Below are 21745 nucleotides of genomic sequence, written 5' to 3' on the forward strand. Positions count from 1 at the left end.
GTCTGCCGATGAGTGCAGGCAACAGAGCTGGATTCTCAGCTTCTTTTTGAGATGTGTGCTCAGTTCACCTGAGACATTGAACGAAGGGTACAACCCAAGTCTGTGGCTTTCTGTAGATGTGTGGGCTCTCTCTCTCTCTCTCTCTCTCTCTCTCTCTCTCTCTCTCTCTCTCTCTCTCTCTCATATGTGTGTTCATGATTTGTACCTGGAAGCTAGAGACCAACAACGGGTATTGTTCTTTTTCTAGAGTTATCCACCTTGTTTTTAGAGACAGTCTCTCATTGGCCTTGGGTTTACTAGTTAGTCTATGCCAGCTAGCGAGTCCTAGAGACTCAGTTACCTTCTCTTTCTGGTGCAGGGATTATAAAAAGCCTCCCCCCCTTTGGGGGGATGGGTTCTAGGGATCTTACCTGATCTTTGTGCTTTGTCAACAGAGTAGTCTGTGGCTTTCTATCCGTGCCAACAGAAGCCGCCTCAGCTAGAGCTCCTAAGGCTGCACATGCTAGGCTGGGAATCTGACATCTTAATCCTTCATGTTTCACCAACACATTGGTAGTAAGGAAGATAATTGCCTTGGCACTGCCTTGCAGTGGAAGCAAGTCAAAACTTCTGGGCTCAGGAGCTCGATGTGGGCAGTGGCAGAACAGAATAATACTTCCCTAACCCAGACACCATCTGTTTCTGTCCCTTCCAAACTCAGAGAAGCTGAATGATGTAGCAGCCAGGTCTTGCATAATTGTACGCTAGAGAGGGTTGTACTCCATTTGGAAGCCACCAGCGTGTTCCCCTCAAATCTATAGTGGTATTGGGGCAAGTGAAATAGACTTTTATCTGCACCCTCTGCCTTGATCACACGGCAAGTTGTCATTCGTGGTGGAGAGGGTCCTGAGCTTGGAGTTGAAGCTTGGCTGGGTTGTCATGTTGGTTAGAGGACCCGGGACATGCCAGACTCCCTGGAAAGCTGAGTGACACTAATGAGACTCTTTCAAGGACAGAATGAACACGGCTCAAGGGAAGGTTTCAGAGCATCCTCTCATTGCCAGATAGAAACAAGCCCCCCACCCATATCATCAGAGTCGAGAGAAATGAATGAGTCTACTATCAACTTCTATTTTTCCTGCCTTTTCCATTTTACAGAATCCTAGAAAAACATGCTTTCTTCCTGATTTGTCATGATAAAATTATGTTTTCATGCCACTCATCCTAAGGATCTTTATGCATAACCTTTAGAGCTGTGTGCACATGGCCATCGTATAATGGGCATTTCACGGTATCTGCAGGTCCCATCATGAGCTACATCAGCAAAGGCAGTATTTCCAGAGATCCAGACCCAAGACTGGACAGGACCGGGTGTCCTATGAGAGGCTGAAAGCACACACTTTCAGAGCTCGGCTTGAGTTCACTGTGGACGCACATTTCTCATGAGAACAGCACTGTAACCCCCAGCCTGCCACACAGGAATGCTGTGACAATGTGTAGGGAGAGTGCTGAACTCTTCGGATACATGGTTGTTTAAAACATAACTAGGACCAGAGACAGTGTATGTGGATACAGCCTGATGCGTGAGGCTGGGAATAAACCATAGATTGGAGCTGGAGGCGACTGGCAGGGGTCAGATACCTGGGGATTCGCAGAACTACAGAGAGACCTCCATGTTTTTCTTTCTTTCTTTCTTTCTTTCTTTCTTTCTTTCTTCCTTCCCTCCCTCCCTCCCTCCCTTTCTCCCTTCCTTTATTTATTATTTATTTTTTGGATACAGGATTTCATGTAGCCAAGGATGGCCTCAAACTCATTCATGATCCTCTTGCCTCCAGTTCCCAACTGCTGAAATTTTAGTCCTGTGCCACTAAGCCCAGGCTTTGTTTTATTTTGATGACTTAAATCAAAGCAACAATCAGGAGGTGAAAAAAGAATGTGGAAAGACAGTAAAATGTGTTAGGGCAGCATTGGTTGTGCTCACTCAAAATCAAAGCAGAAAGAACAGCTGTGGGAACTAGCTGTGGGGGCAGAACAATGATGGGGGGCAAATCACAACAAGGTGTGTATGTGTGTGTACACACGCAGATGTGTGTATACACATATGTGTATCTATATATGACACAAATATGAACAAAATATGTATGTGTATATATGACACACGTATAGGAGAATTCCGTGTTGAGAAACATTCCTTTGAATGTTAACTAAAGAAATAATGATCAAAAAGAGGCCCGGGTTGAGGTAGGCGGTAGAGTGTATCCAGTCACACAGGGAGCCCTGTATTTTAACTATAGCTCCACACAAGCCAGGTGTGGTGGTGACACACACCTGTAGTCCCAGCACTTGGGAGATAGTGGCTTGAAGAGTTCAAGGCCTTCTTCACCTTGTGACAAACTTGTGGCCATCCTGGAAAAAAAAAATGAGACCCGGTCTCGAAAACAAACAAGGAAAACGTTAGCATGCCTATATTTGTGAGATGGTCACACGCAGGAGGGATGGCAGTGACTTAAGTCAGTTTAATGTCTCCATGGTCTGTTTTGAACCTAAAAGCTGGGATGCAGAGATGGGCTCAGTTGGTAAGATGCTTCTATGCAAACACGAGGACCAGTTCTGATCTTCAGGACCCATGAAAATGCAGCTGTGGTAACATTAGCCTGTAATCCCAGCACCGGGGAAGTGGAGACAGGAGAATCTCTGCAGCTCACTGCCCAGCCAGTCCAGCCAAAGTAGTCAGCTCTGCGTTCTGGGAGAGGCCCTGTCTCAAAAAATGTGGTAGTGAGTGACTGGGGAAGACAGTGATGTCAATCTCTGGCCTACACACACACACACACACACGCACACACACACAGAGGCACAAAGAACATACACACATGAACACACACAGTCACACACACAGATGCACACACAGACACACAGAGATGTTGTAAGGGAAGGAGCCATTTGTTCTTCTCAGCCACTTGGCTAGCTTACACCCAAAATAACCACACAGAAATTGTATTAATTAAGTCACTGCTTGGCCCATTAGCTCTAGCCTCTTATTGGCTAACTCTCACATCTTTATTTAACCCATTTCTATTCATCTGTATATCACCACGTGGCAGTGGCTTACCAGGAAAGATTCGGCATGTCTGTCTCTGGTGGCTCCATGGTGTCTCTCTCCTACTCTGCCTTTCTTCCTCCCAGCATTCAGTTCTGTCTTCCCCGCCTACCTAAGTTCTGCCCTATCAACCAGGCCAAGGCAATTTCTCTATTTATTAACCGATGAAAGCAACACATGGACAGAAAGACCTCCTACACAGAGAGACACACAGAGACACACACAGAGACAATAAACACACACAGAGATACACACACAGACACACATACACACAGACACATGGGCACACACACTTACCTTAAAGTTATGATACTTTAGAAATCTCCTATAAGACTTTAAAATTACATATACATTGTATTTTTTTTGGGGGGGGGGTGTCAGGGTCTCACTATGCAGATCAAGCTGGACTCCAACTCGCAGTGATTCACCTGCATCTGCCTTCCAGGTGCTGGGATTAAGTGTGTGAACCATCACATTTGGGTCAATTTTGTATTGAATCGGAACCAGGACTTGTAAATGTTGGTGACTTCACTGAGGGTCCATGGCCCTTGGCTGATTTCTGATCTGATTGCCAGAAGTCTGACACTGGAAGTTGATTTGTCCTGTGCTGTCTGAATAGTCCCCACGAGACAGTTACTCTAACAAGCCACCTTCTGGGGTAGGAAATAAATGTGTGTCTCACACTGAAAGAGGGAACATGCTGTCTGCTGAGTTACTGCACATTTTGCTGTGTTGATAATTTCATTGAGTCTAAACTGAGGGGCAAAGTCTTGGAATCACAGAAGTCCCACTGGCCAGGCCGAGTATGGCATGACCGTGCGACTGTCTGCTTTCTCCACAGCCGGTGGGTCAGTTCTAGAGCTGTCTTTCAAGGTGATCTTGGGGTGTCTCTAGCTCTCATGCCCTGATGCTGTCCCTGCTGTGTGCCCTGCTCTTTGTTAGCCCCAAAGATGGGAGGAGAAAGACCACTGACTCAAACCATCATGGTCAAATTAATTAAAACGAGCAATTAATTAAAGCAAACTTTTAAAAATTTTGTAAACAGGCTGCCTCCCCTTAAGGTGGGGTTGGAGAAGTCAGCTGTGGATGTGAGGAAGATGGGGGTAGGGAGTTTCCAAATGGGAAAGAGGCAGGGTTACAGATGAAGAGCATAACAGGTGGCCAGGAAAAGGTGGCCCATAGGTGCTGATAGAAGCTTTGGAAACAAAGTTAGGGTTGCAACTTTTTGAAGCACAGGCATGGCTGCCATTCCTGGAACAAGCAGTAGAGAACCATTGTAGCTAAGGTTTCAGGTAGGGCATAGCCCAATCCTTGAGAGACAGGCTTAACAAAAAACAGGAATGAACCTAGTTTGTCTTTACTATACATTGGCTTTTAATCCTAAAATGAAGGCAGGCTGGTTCTTTACTCTTCCCTGGGTTATGAGGTCTATTTCTGGTCTGTCTCCTGCTCAGAGTTCTGAGCCCAGCCTCCCCCCTCCAGTTCCCTGCCCCTCCCCTGTTTGGTGGCTTTCTGTGGGAATTCCCTTCTCTCAGGTTGCATCCATTGGAGTCAGAGCCATAGTTCATTTTGGCTGCTGCATCAGCCTTCTCTGGCCACTGTAACAAAGTATCACACACCGGGCAGCACAAACTTTGGAAGTTTCTTTTGTGGCAGTTCTTTAAGTTGAGGTCTGAAGTCAGCTCAGCAGAACGGATAACCGGGACTGGCAGGGCAGCCCACGGGCTCTGATGAGAATGGCCCTTTGACTCTTCCTGCTTCTGCTAGCCGCTAGTATCCTTTGACTTTGAATTACCTCCCTCCTATGGGACCCACAGTCTGTGGTCACATGTCTTCCCTTATATGTAGATCAAGTTCCTCTCCCCTCTTTATAAACATACATGTGACATTCATAGCCTAAGCACTCTATCTCAGAATGCTAAATTCAGTCACAATCCTTACCCCCAAAGGCACCCATGGCTCACAGGCTCCAGTGATGAGGAGAGACATACATTTTAGGACTGCGTTTCAGTACACCATGGCACTACCCTACACCTCCGTGGGGCAATGAGGAAGAGAACGGTCTCCCACTAGCTCCGCCTAGAAAGATTCCCACCTCTGACTGACCAGCAAGAGCCACAGGAGCTGTGGGTCAATCGGCTTGAAACAAACAGTTGAGAAAGCGTGGGGAGTTTAGGGAGGGAGCCTGACACTCTTGAAAGACCACGCTGGCAGTGACACAAGCCAGCGTGCTACTAACTGGCATGTGGGGAAGCTAGAGCCCCAAGGGGTGGGGCAAGAGCGTCTGTTTACAGTAGAATGTTCCTAAGCACTAAAGAGGGAGTCGATGGAGAGCCCTCTTCTCTTTGGGGACCCTGGAGACTTCACTGAAGGCTGTAGTTAGGCAAGAGATGCCAGCCTGGGCTCAGTGCACGGATGTCTTGATTCTGTCATTTTGTTTCAGAATAGGATTCCGTGTTTTGTTGCCATCACCCCACGCTTTGTTTAACGCGCTTTCCGTCTTGTAGAGTGAAACGAGTCCGGTCAAGTTTGGGGTTGCCACGTCGGCGAGCCCATTCCATGTTCCGCATCGGGTTGGTTTGCCGAGAGCCACACTCTGCTTCCCAAGCGCTCAAGTTTGTCGCCTCCAGGGGCGCTCCAATTCCGCTTGTGTCTCAGGTCCGGTGTGGAGCAAACCCAGGCTGTTATCCCGCACAGCGGGACCCCAAGGCAGTGTTTGAATTACAGAAAGGGAGGTCAAATAAGTTCTTGGCTGGGTTTACGCGGCTTGCTTAAGGCCTGCTTCCGTTTCAACTGGAATCACGCGCTCCAGCGAAATGACAGCCAGGAGCAGCCCTGTCTAGTACAGTTGATCACCCGTTCCCAAGCGCTCTCGCTGAGCGGGAAGGAAACTGCGAGCCCGCAGACCACTGCCATGTGCAGAAAAGGGTGACGGGTCCTAGCTTGGTCCCGCAAGTTGAAACCACACAGAGGGGTTAAGGGGTTTAAAGGACAAGTTCACGTCCCGTCTTGTCAGTCACTTTTTGGGCCAAAAAGTAGAAGAATTAGACAGAGAGGGACTTCCATGTCACTTTTTTCCTGATCTTCAGACTATCTTTTAAAATTACATATCCATTTTTTGTTTAATTTTACAAAAACCCAGTGGTGTTCCGGGTCTCCCGGACTCTTGGGTCACTCACCCGTCGCCCCGCCCGCCTTGTGGGACCCCTTCGCGAGCGCACCGGCAGGGGGCGCCCGAGCGCGGCTAAAAGACGCAGCGGGCAGCGGGTGGCCCCAGTGGCGGAGCGCGGCGGCTGTGCGTGGCCAGGAGCAATCACCGAGGGGCTGCAACGTCGCTAGCACAGGACCCAGGACGCCCGGCGACGGGCACCCGACGGCATTGCCTCTGCGCCCCCCTCACTCCGGCCCGCACCCTGCCGGCCACCCGCGCTCGGTACCCGCGCATCCCGGGCTCCCGATGGCCCCTGAGGCCGGGGCGTCCCCGCGCCCGCTGCCCTGGGCGGCGTTGCTGCTCTTGGCGGCGCTGCTCCCCGTGGCCTCCTCTGCGGGGCCCCCAGGTACGCACATGCGGGACTCTGCGGTCGGTCGACTGTCTTTTTCTCTGCCCGCCCGCTTGTCACTTTGGGGACAACTGCCCCGCTCTGATTCTGTGTAGCCTCCGTGCCTGTCTTGTCACTAACCTGTGCATCCTCGTGGGTCGAATCAGGGCTCGCTGGGTATGGGCACTGGACACTCTGCGCGTGGGAGATGGGCTTCGGGACACCTATAGCATGAAAGAACTGGGGTGCCTTCAACGGCGTCCTGGAACGTCCAGGAATCAGGAGACTGGAACTTGTCTAGGTGCCCTGGAGAGCTAGGCAAAGGAAAGGAAAAGTGACTTTGGGCATCGCGCGGGGGTAGGAGGTGGTGGGGGGACACTTTCTTCGGTCAGACTCTCCTTAGGGGTGTGGTTGGTCATCGTCTGTCATCTTGTTCACCTGTCTCGAGGTAGAATAGGGTCACTGGGGAGCCCAAAGGGAAGCAGAGTGGCAGGGCCAGCAACTGTCTAAGGAAACCCTGAGCGCCAGGCTTGGGGATTTTGCAGCTGAAAGAAGACATTTATCTTTGGAGGAGGGATAGGGACCCAGACAGTAAGAGAACTTCACCCTCTCCAGCCTGGCTGGACACTTGCTTTGCAAGCAAAGAGGCTTGGCTGGCTCTCAGTTGTCGAGAAAGAAACAGTCTTGTACTGGACTTTCCTTCCTATGTCCTTGGTGTCTTGGTTTGCACCTCTGCGCATGCATTTCCACACTCAGAACTGTGACTTTTATTTATGTCACCAATTTGTAGGAACCTAAGAAACAGACTTTTTTTCTGTCCCAGCAGGGCTGAAAAAAAAATTTAAAGTTTCTTTTCCAACAAGGGCTTCTTGCTTTGTATGCTGGTGCCTGATTTGTTCTCCCCACAAGGATAGAGATACAGGTCTGTGTCCTCTTTGGTAGCTCTATCATGACTACTGCTTGGCGGCACTGGATGCCATGTACCCTGATGCCGAGTTCCTTTATCATAAAAGGGTCCTATAGGAGGTAGGGGTCTTTTCTCTCCTGTTCATGATCTTAAGGCAAGTATCCATTTCATAGTTTACACAATGCCTGACAGAATAAACCTATTCTAGTTTTCCAGCCTCCCCACCCACAGTCGCATGGCTTCTCTCTTTCTAAGTTTTCTGAACTCTGAAAGAGTTTTTGTTAGAGAAAGCAATCTGAAAGTGGAATCTCTTCCTGTCTGTTTCCACGGTCACCTGTAGGATGGGTTCTGCTAGTGCGCGGGGAGTCAGAGCTGTTTGTGACCCTCAAGGGTTCTACAGTGTTGTGGGCCACTCCTAAGAATGCACTCCGCTCTGCAAGTCACTGCACTGTGGAATGTTGGAACTGGAAGGCTTGTTGGCACTTCTCTCTACTGTGTTGACGTGGGATTTGCAGGAAAACGATGACCAGACTAGAAACGGACAAAGAAGACAAGCAAGTCTCAGAGTGCCTATTTACCATACTTAAGTTCAATTAGCCAAGGGAAGAAGTGGGCATAGCAGCCTGCAGATGGCTCCTGTGCTCGGGAAGAAATCGTGTAATTTATTCCATGGGCTCCTTGAGGAGCCTTCCTGTCTGTCTTGCCATTCACAGTTGCAGCAGCTGCCTGGATTTGTGTCTGGTGGGGAAGACCACGGGCAGACTTAATTCATGCTTCCTGCAAGCGGTTGCTGTCTGTCCCATCCCTCCTCTTTTGGGTCCAGCATCTCTGTAAGGCAAATTACCGGGAGCTATGCTGACGGTAGCAGACCATTATAGCGCTACAGGGGTTTTGCTTGCAGCACACACCGAAGATCCCAATATGCCCCCGAGATTTAGGATTGACGAAAATAAAACAAAGGCAGCCAGTGATGCTCCTCCCCCACAACACCCATTACTGCAATAGCTACTATGTAAACATTAAAATAAGGGGGAGGGTGTTGCTCTCCAGTCTTAGGACACATTTTCCTGAAACCATGCATGCCTTTACAGTGAGCGTCCAGGGGTGGCTAAGGGGTGACTTTTATTTAAAGCGAAAAATCTTTTCAATTAATCTTCAAGTTCAAACTTATTCTCAAAGCTCTTTGCCTCTTTTTCGCATTGATGGTGCAAAAGCTTGCCCGACGTAATAAATGGTAGCCAATAATAAGGCAAGACAGGGATACCAAAAACACTAACAATGTTAAATTTTTCAGGCCTGGGGGGGGGGGAGAATGTGCCAGTTTAAATGAGGAATATCCTTGGTATCATTTTTAGCAGGAGTACTAACTCTGACCCACTGAGGAACACCAGTGTGATTTGCGGGGCAGTTGGGTAACTTGCTTTCTAAGTAGGTTCTGTATTTACTTAAAAAAAAAAATGGCTACAGACAAACTGTAGTTACTGGCTTAGGTAGCTGTAGCACAATTCTTTTCTTCAAAAATGAACAAAATGGGCTTGCTGCCTCTAGCAAAGTAGTCGCAAGTATTTCCTGTCAGTGAAACAACTTGAGTTTTTAAGTTAAAACTTGGATGTAGCTAAGCTGCCTCTCTGGTAGGCAGGTGCTTCCCTGTGTTAGATCTTGCTCAGGACAGTGGCGACGTGGGTGAATGTGGTTTTAATAGCAATATGGGATGAGAGTGATTTCTAAAATGTCACTTGATATGACATGCCAAGCCCAAATGGCTATCATACAAAGTATCACACAGGGGCCCAATGTGGTGGCTTGTGTCCACAATGCCAGCGCTACTGGAGCGAGATGGGGGAATCACTGGGAGCCACTCACAGTCAGCTGGCGTAGTGCACTGCACAGCAGCAGAACCAGGAGAGACTCTGCCCCAGTGAGGTACAAAGTGAGAACAGGACTTCCTGATGCCATGTTCTCACCTCCACGTGCAAGTGTGCAATCACGTGTGCACATGCCGGAGCACGTGTGTGTACACAAGCGTGTGCGCGCGCACACACACACACTCACACACACGCGCGTACACACACATACGCACACACACGCACACACATGCACACACGCACACACACGCGCGTACACACACATACGCACACACACGCACACACATGCACACACGCACACACACGCGCGTACACACACATACGCACACGCACGCACACACATGCACACACACGCACACACGCGCGCACACCCACTCGCACACACACACGCACACACGCGCGCACACCCACTCACACACACGCGCGTACACACACATAGGCACACGCACGCACACACATGCACACACACACGCACCCACGCGCGCACACCCACTCGCACACACACACGCACACACGCGCGCACACCCACTCGCACACACGCACACACACACACACACACACACACACACACACACACACACACACGATTTATTGCCTATCTTGAACTTTGAATCTTTCACCCCTGTAATAATTTGTCGTGTTGAGAATTGAACACGGGGCCTTGTGCTTGCCAGGTAAATGCTGTGTCACGGAGGTACCACCCTGTTCTAGAGAGATGCATTTTTAGTCTACAAAAAATGAGAAAAATTCCTTCCGTAGTTTCAGATTCTACAGTGCAATCAACCCTTAGGGAAGTTCCATGGGGTGCTCCGTGTAGTTTGAAATATTTTCCAAAGTTGTCCACAAAGGCTGTGGAAGCACTCCCCCGCCCCACATCTGTAGGAGGCCAGATTCTCTTCAGCCAAAAAGCAGCATATCACAGTAGACTGAATGAGTAGACAGCATAGCGGTCTAACCACCTTCTGTTAAGGTGATTTGCCGAAATGCAAGGGCCGCCGCTCTTCTGTTGCCTTCTCAGTTAGGGAAACATAGTTATTCTTTTGAAACTTTGCTCTGTGTCAACATGGAAGACTTTTGTATAGTTATTTAAACACTTTTTGATTAAAATTTTCTATGTGTACGAGTGTTTGTCTGCATGCGTGTATGCGAGTGCTTGGTGCCTGTGGAAACCAGAACAAAAGCATCAGATTCCCCTGGAACTAGAGTTACAGGTGGTGTGAGCCACCATGTAGGTGCTGGGAATCAAACCACGGTCTGCAAGAGTAGTAATCTCTCTCAATAGCCGAACCATCTTTCCAGTTCTGTGGTTATTTTTTAAAAATAAATCAGCAAGTGTCTATCTAATTATTTCTGTCTGTCATTGGGTATCAAACACATGCTAGGCAGACACCCCCCCTGAGCTACATCTCCATTATAAACTAATTCACTTTTAAACTAGTATAATTCCTAGCACAGCGGGGAGGAAGATCATGCATAAGTTTTATGGAAATTTTATAAGTTGCAAGGTAGAAAGGCCACACAGTTTCAGAGCTCATGGTTACACAGGTCAATGGAGCTTAGGAGGCGGATGCTGGGTCAGAGTCAGCACCATCGTGACATCTCTGCTGGCCTTCAGCAGTCCGCCTTCATTTGCAGACAGACCTGGTCAGGGAGATCCCCTTGTTGTTAGAACCCTTGGAAGCTTTCCCATGACCCAGCCTGCTCCAGATCGCTAGTGTTTCTTTCTACGCTGCATTGCAAGCATGAGACCCCTTGTGTTTTAGCTTGTGCTGTGGAGCCTAGCCGGATGGATGGTTGGTACCACTGACTTTTGTAGGCACAGAATGCATTATTGTGAAAATAGAGGGTGCAGTGGGATTGCACGGTAACAATTTATGTCCCTAGGAAGCCATCACTACAGGGTTCCCCAAGATACCAACATGTCCTATCTGCACTTAAGTCATGGTGGCCTATCCCTTGTCATCGGGAGGGAAGGGTGTGGGGTGCATCATTTCCCTGTGGTTGCTGCGAGGAGTGACCACACCCCTCCTGGCTTAGAGCAGCAACAATTTGTTACCATATAGTACTGGAGGTCAGGAGTGCAGAAGGGGTCCCCTGGGGGCTAAGAACCAGGGCTGTGTTCCCTTGAGTGACCTATGGCTGATCGGTTTACTTCTCTTTTGAGTTACACAGTGCTCACCTCCCTTGGCTCTGGGAATTAGGAGGAGATATCTGGGGAGCACTGTCCCCCAAGGGATGTGAATAAAGAACCTGGAAACAAAAGTCCCCAGAGAAGCTTCCGGAGGCTGATTGGGGGCCTCACCTCGACTTTGTTTCCTATGGAATTTCGGGTTGTCTTAGATTGTAATTTAATTGTAATTTGTAAAACAAATTCAGGAGATTTTGTTTTAATTAGAAAATACGGGGGTGGATATTTACAGCTAGAAAAGTGGAAGTGAGAAAGGAAGAGGCCTGCTGTGCCCTTGTGAATGTTCGGGATTCATCTGTCTAGATGCAGAGCGAACTGGAAACTCGGTGCCTTGTGGGAGAGCAGGTCGCTGAGCGAGGCGGGAACTGTGGCTGTTGTTTCCGGCACATCTTCGCCAGCGTTACTAGGTGCTCATTGGAGCATTTGGGACAACTGCTTAGTCACGTAAACCAGCAGCCTATTTTCCTTCCTCCTAGAAGCCCTTTAAGACTTGACAGCTTCCCTGAACCCGGAATTCTCGGTTGCGCTTCAGCTCTGTGGCCCATAGAGGGCGCTCCCGGCCTTTCCGAGTTGGTCTCCTCTTCTGTGGGTTTCTTTAAAAGGGATTTGTTTGTTGGTGGCTGGGCCTCAAAGAGAGATGATCACAAACGTCCAGTTATCAGTTTTGTTCCCTTAATGCGCTGCTTCCCCCCCCCCCCCCCCCACTTGGCCACTTGTTGAAGCTTCCTGCAAATATTAAGTTGGGAAGGTCAAATTACTCGTTAATGGTCAATATGATTGTATTAACAATTGCGAACAAAATATTAATAAGAAAGGGATTTGAAACCGAAGGCTAAATCTGGGGTTTGTAACCTTTTAGCTGTTGGGGAACCCTTAGTACATTTGTAGGCCCAGGCCAAAGTTGAAGCAACTGGACCAGGGGGAAGAATATGGAAGTTGAAGGTGGGGGCAGGGCTCATGGTCTTGTTGAGTCCGCTCTCTCAGTCAAAGCTAAAGCTTCATTTTTGTACCTAGGAAGAGCATTGTGAATATTATAATTATGGTAATCAGAATATTCCATATATTATGCTACACTTAAAACTAAGTGTAACAACCTGTGGTGGTTTGAAAGAAAATGGCCCTCAAAGGGAATGGCACTATTTGGAGGTAGGTGTGGTCTTGTTGGAGGAAGTGTGTCACTGTGGAGGTGGGCTTTGAGGGCTCATCGATGCTCAAGCCACGCCCAGTGAGACAGGCCACTTCTTGATGGCTGCCAGATGTAGAAGTCTCAGTTACCTCTATGGCGCCATGTCTGCTTGTGTACCACCATGTCCCAACATGATGATAATGGACTGTATCTCCAAACTGTAAGCCACCCCAATCAAATGTTTTCTTTTATAAGAGTTGCTGTGCTCGTGGTGTCTCTTCACAGCAACAGAAACCCTCAGACACAACCTAACTGGAGAGCTGTGAATGCTAATTAAAAGGAGCAGCATTGCTGCTTTCTACGGTGGCATCAGAAGACTCAGTACAACTCAAGCTGCAGACACGAATTTCACCCTGTGGTGTAGGCAGCCTTTTTTATTTCCTGTCCATAACTAACTCTTCCCAGGGTGTTCTTATACTTAGTTTCCACGTCGTGACACTCGTCTTCCTGTGGGAGTCAGGTTCCAAGCTATTAACGTGAGCTGCTCCCCCAAAGGCATCAGCCAGTACATACTTGTCCTAGGATTTGGATTTAAATCTTAGAAATCCCGCAATCCTCCCCTGCAGGCTACCAGAAAGGAGAGTGCGGGGAGCAAGCCAACAAGCCAGCACTCACGCATTCGTTTCTCTCTCTTCTTGACTGCGAATGTGATGTCTCCCCCAAATTTCTGGTGCCTCAACCTCCCTACATGACTCTAAACTGGAGCTGGAAGCTGAGGAGGTGAAAGCAGAAGAGCACCCTTTCTGGGCCTCTGCTACTTGGCTGTCAATGAGTGATTCCCTCACAGTGTGGTGTGCCGAGCTCAAGTAGGGCTTCCCCAAAGGAGTAGTTGTTGTCAACCTGGTCCCTATTGCAAAATGGACCAGGAGTGTGGCTATGAGCAAGGTCCTTCCTATAGTAGGCTTGTTAAACTTGCCCCATCAGCAGCTGGAGACCTATGCTTGTGTGTCTAACCCCACCCTTAACCCCCCCCCCATGCTTTAACTCCACACACTCACAACCAACACAATGTGCATCTGGCACCCACACTTTCTACTTGTAGAAACCTTGAAAGTATGCTTTATGGTTTCAACCAGGTATGGGTTTGATCAGCGTCCCTGACTAGTCGTGCAATGGGATTGGAGAGAAAATGGCTACCACAGGTAGAAGTGTCTCTATTCCCTTGTGTATTCCCAGTGCCTTGCTTAGACTCTGAGACTTAGTGTTGCTGGATGAATGAAAGGCATGACTGACTCAAGGTATCTGGTCGACCAAGCCCATTTTCTTCCTTAAGATTTTACACACACACACACACACACACACACACTTACTTTTGTTCATTACTTGGTACCACTCCTTTATTAACAGATTGTTTGTTCCCATTGACAACCACTAAGTGACTTACACATCTTTAAAAACTACTCATTAGGAATCAGGGCTGTCACTGGGTCTTTGTGGTTTCTGATCACATCTATTCCACTGCCTTTTTTTTTGTTTTCTTTTTTGTTGTTTTTTTATTTTTTATCTGTTTTTATTTTATTTTATTAAAAATTTCTGCCTCCTCCCCACCTCCCTTTTCCCTTCCCCTCCCCCCACTCCCCACACCCCACTCCCCTCCCCCTCCCTCTCCAGTCCCAAGAGCAGTCAGGGTTCCCTGCCCTGTGGGAAGTCCAAGGTCCTCCCCCATCCATCCAGGTCTAGGAAGGTGAGCATCCAAACAGACTAGGCTCCCACAAAGCCAGTACATGCAGTAGGATCAAAACCCAGTGCCATTGTCCTTGGCTTCTCAGCAGCCCTCATTGTCCACCATATTCAGAGAGTCCGGTTTTATCCCATGCTTTTTCAGTCCCAGTCCAGCTGGCCTCCACTGCCTTTTTTAAAAACCCACCTCCCCACAACACTTGTCTGTCTTCTTTTATTAGTATTTTGTTCTGTGCCGCAGACTGGCCCTAAATACACCATCTAACCAAAGATGATTTTGAATTTCTGACCCTTCTGCCCCCACATGCTGGGACTGCAAACATGTCCCCCCATTTTTGGTTTATGAGGTGCTGCGGATTGAACTCAAGGCTTCATGCACACCAGGCAAACACTCACCATCTGAGCCCCATCCCCAGCCACTGCCTAGCACACTTTCTAAGGGAATTTTCCAGGGAGCTTTCAGGGATATCTGAGTGGTGACCAGGGACACAGGAATGCCTGACTGCTTAACATAGTTAGACAATGACTTTCACATTTTGGGGAAAGAAATGAATTTTTAGAGAGAGTTTTTTTTGTGTGTGTGTGTTTTGGCTGGCATGTCAAGCAGTTTGTAGTGGGCTGAGTCTGAGTTGAACCAGCGAACAATGGCAGTTCTTTAAGAAATAATTTCTTGGTTGCAAATTGAATTTGAAGAATGTGCAAAAGATCCCATAAAAACCTAGAAAGTACTGACTTCCCGCGAGTCTGTGACCCTGTCCTCGGCAGGCATGGCCCTGTGCTCTTTCTGCGGCTCCCAGCTTGCTCTTTGCAATGACTTATCTCCTTGTGGTTGTTATGCAAGATATCCATGTGATCCCTCCAGTTTATCTTTCTAATCCACTCCAGAAAGCTAATGATGTAGATGGGGGGGGGGGAGATAAGATTTCCCCCAAACAGTAGCTTCTGTTTACATTAGTTTTTAAACAAAACGTCCAAGAGCTTTAAAAGTTTAAATCCTAATGATCCCATTTTGCCAGTGTGATTGGTTAAATTTGCCCTAATTTCTGGTTCCATTGTCCTGGGGACAGATGTACTCAAGTCAATGGCATCCTGACAAAAGACAGGTGTTGTCAGAATGGTATTTCCAGAGTGTACCCCCAAATCAACAGCAATAAGTTAAAGTGAAAGCAGTTCTCACTTCTAAGTCAGAAGTGACTTGACTTCATGAGTCCACAAGCAAGAGTGTGGGTAACCCCAAATCCTTTGTTATGTCAGTGGATAAACAAATGGGGGGACTGTTTATCTCTTCGGCTGTAAACTTGGGAGCAGAGAGTCCTGGACTGGTTCTGGGGCTCAGGGTCATTCCATGTCTCCTCTCTGCCACTGCTTCATGCCATCATCTCCCACTTGTCACTTTCTGTTGCTGGACGGTTGTGACCTGTCTCGGGATGATGTGTGATACCCAGGAGGTGAGAAAAGAAGCTAAAAGGGTACATGAACATGCTAGGGCCCCTTTAAGTTGTCTTTCGTAAGAGATAGTACATTTCCTCACCCGTGTCAGAGGCCAGACTTCTTGTGAGTGTGTCCTAGCTGCAAGGGAGCCTGAGAGTGAGGGCTTTCATGTGTTTAGCATCCTAGCTTTCTGGCAGGGGAAAGCAAGGGCCAGAGGAATGGGGAATAGCCTTAGGGTGGCCATAGGCAGTAGTTATCATGGAAGGGACAGAGAAGTGGGGAATGGCCTTAGAGTGGCCATAGGCGGTGGTTATCGTGGAAGTTTCAGATTCTGTCAAAATGCTAAGCTGTTATAAATTACTTAGGAAACTTGAATAAGACTGATAAAAATCCAACAAAAAGCATCTTGGGAGATAAGACCGGCTTATGTTGAGAGTATGCTTGGGCACATAACCAATCTCTATTGACTTAGGTGTTTTCATTTTAATTTTGTCATTTCCTGCTTTACAAAATAATTCCTTAGTTATTTACTAATTATTATTATTACTGTTACTATTATTTTAAATTTGGAATAGGAAATCCCAGGCTGGTCTTGAACTATATAGTCCAGGATAACCTGAACTATTTTAAACCAGACGTATTTTGTTTGTGTGTATCGGCATGTGGGTACAAGCATGAGTATGTGCAAGTGTGTGTGCAGAGGCCAGATGAAGGCATTGGCTCTCTTGGAACCAGAGTTGCATATGTTTGTCTTGCTCATTACACAGGTGTTGGGATCTGAACTTAGGTCCTCATGGGCTCATAACCACCCAGCCATTTCTCCAGCCCAGACGTGTCTTTTTATTGCTCCATTTTGTGCTTCTCTGCTCTCTAGCTCTTTCCCCAGTTACTGGGATGGAGGAGAGAAGCAGGTGAAGCAGAAAGACAAGGAAAGGGAATAACAGGAAGAGGGCTTCATTAGTAAATGTGTGTCCTCCCCATTCAGCTTCCCTTGGGTGCAAATCAAGGATGGTCTGTGCCATGGCTGTCTGTAAGAAGCTGCTAACCCAGGCAGTGTGAGCGTGTTTGATGTGAAGGCATTGTGAGCCAGCATCTTACTCATGCAGATGGTCTTGCATCCTGGGGCTCTTGCTCTGGACCACTCTCAACAGTAGTCTGTGGTGGCCCATGTGTAACCAGCTTGAGCACAGCACCCATATAGATCTTCAGAAGATGTGGTTATTGGGTTCAGTTTCTACAGACAAGTGTGAACCTACTGAGGTGGCCCACCTTCCACAGAGACGAGCGCAGACTGGTGGTGCCCACACGATGAGAGAAGCAGAGCGGGCTGCGGCAAACTCTATGTAAAGGTTAGCAAGCAAGATCTGGGTAGCGTTGCCATTTGGCTTCTTGGGGTCAATGAAGAATCAATGTGATTTACAATTGTATTCAGAGTCTGTTCGGAGCTGTCATGAGTGCTTTGGCATACATGCAGGGGGATGAAGCCTTCTGTTCTGAATAAAGTGGTGCTTTGTTATCAAAAGGCTAGCTGGAGGAACAACCACAGAGAATTCAAGTTTAGCTGAAAGGGCAGTAGATGTGAGCCTGAGGGTCCAACTGGTTCCTGTGTACATCAGTGAGTGCTGAGGGCAGCCAGGGATGCTGCGGTGATGGATGCTGCAGCTGGGATGCTGTAGCCAGGGATGATGCAGTGATGGATGCTACAGCCAGCAATGCTGCAGCCAGGGATGCTGCAATCACTTGCCAGGAGCAACCCAGGTCATCCTGACTCTCGCTAGCTGGTACTCAGTTGTGCGTGGTGCTTTCACTGCACAAATGCAGCCGAGCATGGGGATACCTGGAAGCAGAATCCAGCTAGTTAGCACTGTGTGGAAAATGACTGACTTTGGGACCGTGAACTGGGATAAAGTCAGAACACCCAGGTTGTTGTCTTGGCTGTCCTTGTCCTTGTGGAGGACCCGGGACATCTGCTTGTCTTGATACTTCTCTTTGCAAAGCTATGGCATGGCTTTCCTGTGGTGGGGTCAGACACTTTCTGAGCAAAGCTCTTTCAAGTCCTTGTGGTGTTTTATTATTTACTTATTCACTTTGGGTTTTTCCAGACAGGGTCTTACTATGTGGGGCTGGCTGTCCTGAAACTCACTATGCAGACCTGGCTGGCCTCAAACGCACAGAGATCCACCTGCCTCTGTCTCCCCAGTGCTGGGTGGTATTAAAGGGGCTCACACCATCATGCCAGGCTCCCTGTGGTGTTTTATTAGGGTGTATTCCACAGACCCGCAGTCAGAGCCCCAGAGAACCAATGTCAACTGTGGAAAACCCTCCTATGGAGCCTTGAGGTTGAGAAACTTCAGAAGAGGAACCAGGCTGTTGTTTTTCTGTTGCAAAAATTCTTTTTCTTTTACCTAAAATAATTTAGTTTCATTTTGCACACCAACCCCAGTTCCCCCTTCCTCCCAGGCTGTTGTTTTAATGTGCAGATTGTGTCTACCTGATGGCCACCTCTCAGCCAAGATCCAGTTGGTCACTGTGGGTCGTGCTGGTCCCCACCCCACATGCCACCCAGCCTCTAATCAACCTGCACCTTCAGTTTCCCAACTTTTATCTAATTACTCTTTATAAGTAAAAAATAGGGAGTCAGATATTGGGGTAAGAACCTGAATGATCAGAGAAGCAGTGGAGAAGCGACTAGGGACCTCCTATCTCTTCCGTTCCTCCATCTAAAAGAACTGAGATCCTCTCTAAGCCCTGCCTTACTGCTTCCTGTCTATCTGTCTTCAGTCCTCCCAAACCTCTATGGTTAATTTTGGTCAGTTAGAAGCTAGCTCTGCCTTCTGATTCAAAGCAAGCTTTATTGTCAGGTTGTGATCAAAATACCACACAATAGGGTCATAATTATTTGGCAAATACATTTTCGTTTGAAGACTGATTTAAACTTTAGCCAATCAGCTCAGGGATTTGTCCATGTGCAGCCAGCCTTCTGGATGTTTCTGTATATTCCTGTGCTCTCTAGTATTTGTGGAAGATGGATGAGGGGTTCCCCTTCCTCTCTGAAATAATTCTCAAACTCATCTGTTACCTTGATTCCCGCTAGCAAGCTGTACAACGGATTAAGTGTGTCTTAACCTCTTCCGGCGTCTCTGGTGGATTTTTGGTTACATACGTGTGGTTGAAGCTGAGGTGATGACTCAGTTGACGAAGTACTTGCCTCATAAGCACGAGAAACAGAGCCTGACTTCTAGACCCCAGTTAAATGCCGGTTGTCATTGTAGACACTTGTAATCCCAATGCTGGGCAAACAGAGCCAGGTGCATCCCTGGGACTCACTCAGAGGAGATGGACAGTGTTCCGGAGAAGGACTCCTGAGGCTACACACACACGGGGGGAGGGGGGGAGGGAGAGAGAGACTAGTGTCGTACTCAACTCAATGCTTCACTCATTAAAAGCAGTTTCAATCAGTGATTCCCAAACTGTGGGTCGCTACCCCCAAACCAGGGGAAAACACAAATACTTACATTATGATTCATAACAGTAGCAATGTTATAGTCAGGAAGTAGCAACAAAAATAATTTATGGTTCGGGGTTCACCACAGCAATAGGACCTGTATTGAGGGGTCACAGCATTAGGAAGGTTCAGAAGAACAGGTTCAGATGTTTCCCGTGGATGGTGAAACTATTTTCAAGTAAAAAATTTGGAGACTTCTGTCGGCAGCCAGACTTCACACTGTTGGAGAACGATCATGTCAGAGTGTTTAGTATTTAAGTGGCTTACCTTCTTCAAAGCCTGACCATTCCTCTGAGGACCTTCTTTGTAACCAAGCTGGTCCTCACCTGCACCGTGAACCCACTGCCTCTTGTGTCTACTGTGGGTGCTCCCTGGGCACAGCAGCCCCTGTCCACTGGTGTTGGCTCTCCTCACCTTGGGTGGTTCCTCACTGGCAGGTTTTGTGACCTAATACATTGGCTGCCGGGTTAGTTTCAAAGGTTGCTTTTGATTTTCCCAGAAGATCTTTATGGTGCCCTGGTCCATCAGTGTCTGGATACTAGAGGCAGAATCTCAATTTGGACTTGTTTAAGTTTTAGAATTCATTGTTTCTTGGAGTCAGGCCATGGGAAGTCCAAGAATTGACCTTAGGGACCTTAGAACCCAGTACTCCCTATTAAGTCTGTTTCAGTTGCTATAACTAAATATTCAAGACTCGATGCTGTGTAAAGAAAAGATGTTTGCTCAGATCACAGTTTTAGATCTCTATTCCCTTCTGTTTGTGACAACAAGATCAGGCTTTCCAGAGTTCCATAACCCACCCTCTCAGCATCTTGGTGGTGTACCCAGTTAGAATAAATACAGACAGAGGAGACTTCTGGGCATGCTGGGTGCCACAGGGTCATATGTCTGTTATAGAATTGAGGAGAGCCTGCTGGATAGACAGAAGAAAGATGCTACCATTTGTAGATATTCTAGAGTCCACTAGAGCCCTCAGGGTCTCTACCCATGTAAGTCACTGGCAGATGCTGAACTCAGTAGCTCTAACTTCAGGGTCCTGAAAGTTCAGTACTAAGGAGGTTGTTGTCTGAGGCAACCCTGCCCTCATCTGCATGAATCATCTTATGGAGGAAAAATGGAGTAAGAATCTAGGGAGGGAAGATGTTTAGGTATTCGTTTCTTTTGATACTAAGTTAGAAGACAGCCAAGGCTTTATACCTGGACTTTAGCCATTCCTGGGGACTTTAGTGATGGGGTGAATGTACCTGACCATTGGCATAAGTTTGTTTTGCTGGTGTCATCCAACCAGGACATTTTTAGGAGGTCACAGCATCTCATTACACCCACATGAGCTCTTTTGAATGTCGCACACTGGCACAATTTGAGACCAGAAAAGGACAAAATAAGGTTGTTACCTGACTTGGTATTTATTGGTGTGGAGGAAACACGTGTCTTTTCTCTTGCTCGCACAAGATACAGTTTGCTATTGAAGACTTGCAGATGGTGCTAAGAGTCCATGACTGTCACAGCAGGGTATGACCAGGAAACCAGATGTGAGTCCCTCACATCTACTTTTCAGATGTGGTTATTTTTTTCCAAGACAGGGATTCTCTTTGTAGTCCTGGCTGTCTTGGAACTCACCCTGCAGACCTGGCTGGCCTCAGACACAAAATTTTGCCTGCTTCTGCTTCCCAAATGCTGGGATTAAAGGCATACGCCACCACTGCTCCAATCAAACTAACTTTTAGCTGCATAAGTTTCTTCAGTAAGTACTTGTCAAAGAATTGATAGCATTTCTTTTAAAATCACCAGTGTGTGGTTAATTGCTTCAGAAAAAAAAATTGGTTCTTTCTGGTCAATATTTTCTTAGTGTTTTTCTCTAGAGCTGTGGGATCTAAAATGATCCTGTCCTCAGCAGCTTTCTGGGGCAGACCCGAGATGGAGAAGGGTTGCGTGGTTATCAGTTTCCCTTTCTTTCTAGATGGTAAACTGCCTATAAGTCAGACTTAAATATTCACCCATTCCCCTACTACTCATTGATGCCAGCGTGAGCCACCATCTTCTGAGCTGTAACAGTTTTGGCTATAATTCAGCTGCAAAATTGCGATGGACCGGTTGGCAATAAGGGGGCCAAACAGGAGAACATTCCCAACTTGTTTCTTCTATCTTAGCATTCCCTGGAAACCTTTGCCTGGCCCTTCTCCCTTCTCTTCTCCCTCCCATTCCTCCAGCTGAGTCTCCACACACACCTCCCTTTTTCTGTTTACCTGATGAAGCAACTATACTTCAAAAGAGAGAACAAAACCCGGAAGGATTGGGTTGTAACTTTAAATCTGTTTTTCTGAGCGTGAGTCCTCCATGGAGCCTGACTTTATTTATTTATTTGTTT

The 21745-nt window shown here is 47.5% G+C and overlaps 1 protein-coding gene across 1 annotated transcript in view; it reads left to right on the forward strand.

Annotated features, from left to right (window-relative positions):
* The window catches only part of Fndc1 (fibronectin type III domain containing 1), a 134842-nt gene that overhangs the window by 44884 nt on the left and 68213 nt on the right, over nucleotides 1-21745 (forward strand). Inside the window, exons 2-3 of the mRNA XM_041679991.1 lie at nucleotides 5584-5734; nucleotides 6219-6633. Of these exons, the coding sequence (XP_041535925.1) occupies nucleotides 5584-5734; nucleotides 6219-6633 (566 nt within the window). The remainder of the gene's footprint in view (nucleotides 1-5583; nucleotides 5735-6218; nucleotides 6634-21745) is intronic.

This window comes from Microtus oregoni, unplaced genomic scaffold (assembly GCF_018167655.1).
Source record: "Microtus oregoni isolate MIOR12 unplaced genomic scaffold, Mior012 000033F_ref0000390, whole genome shotgun sequence".
In the NCBI taxonomy this organism is placed as follows: domain Eukaryota; kingdom Metazoa; phylum Chordata; class Mammalia; order Rodentia; family Cricetidae; genus Microtus; species Microtus oregoni.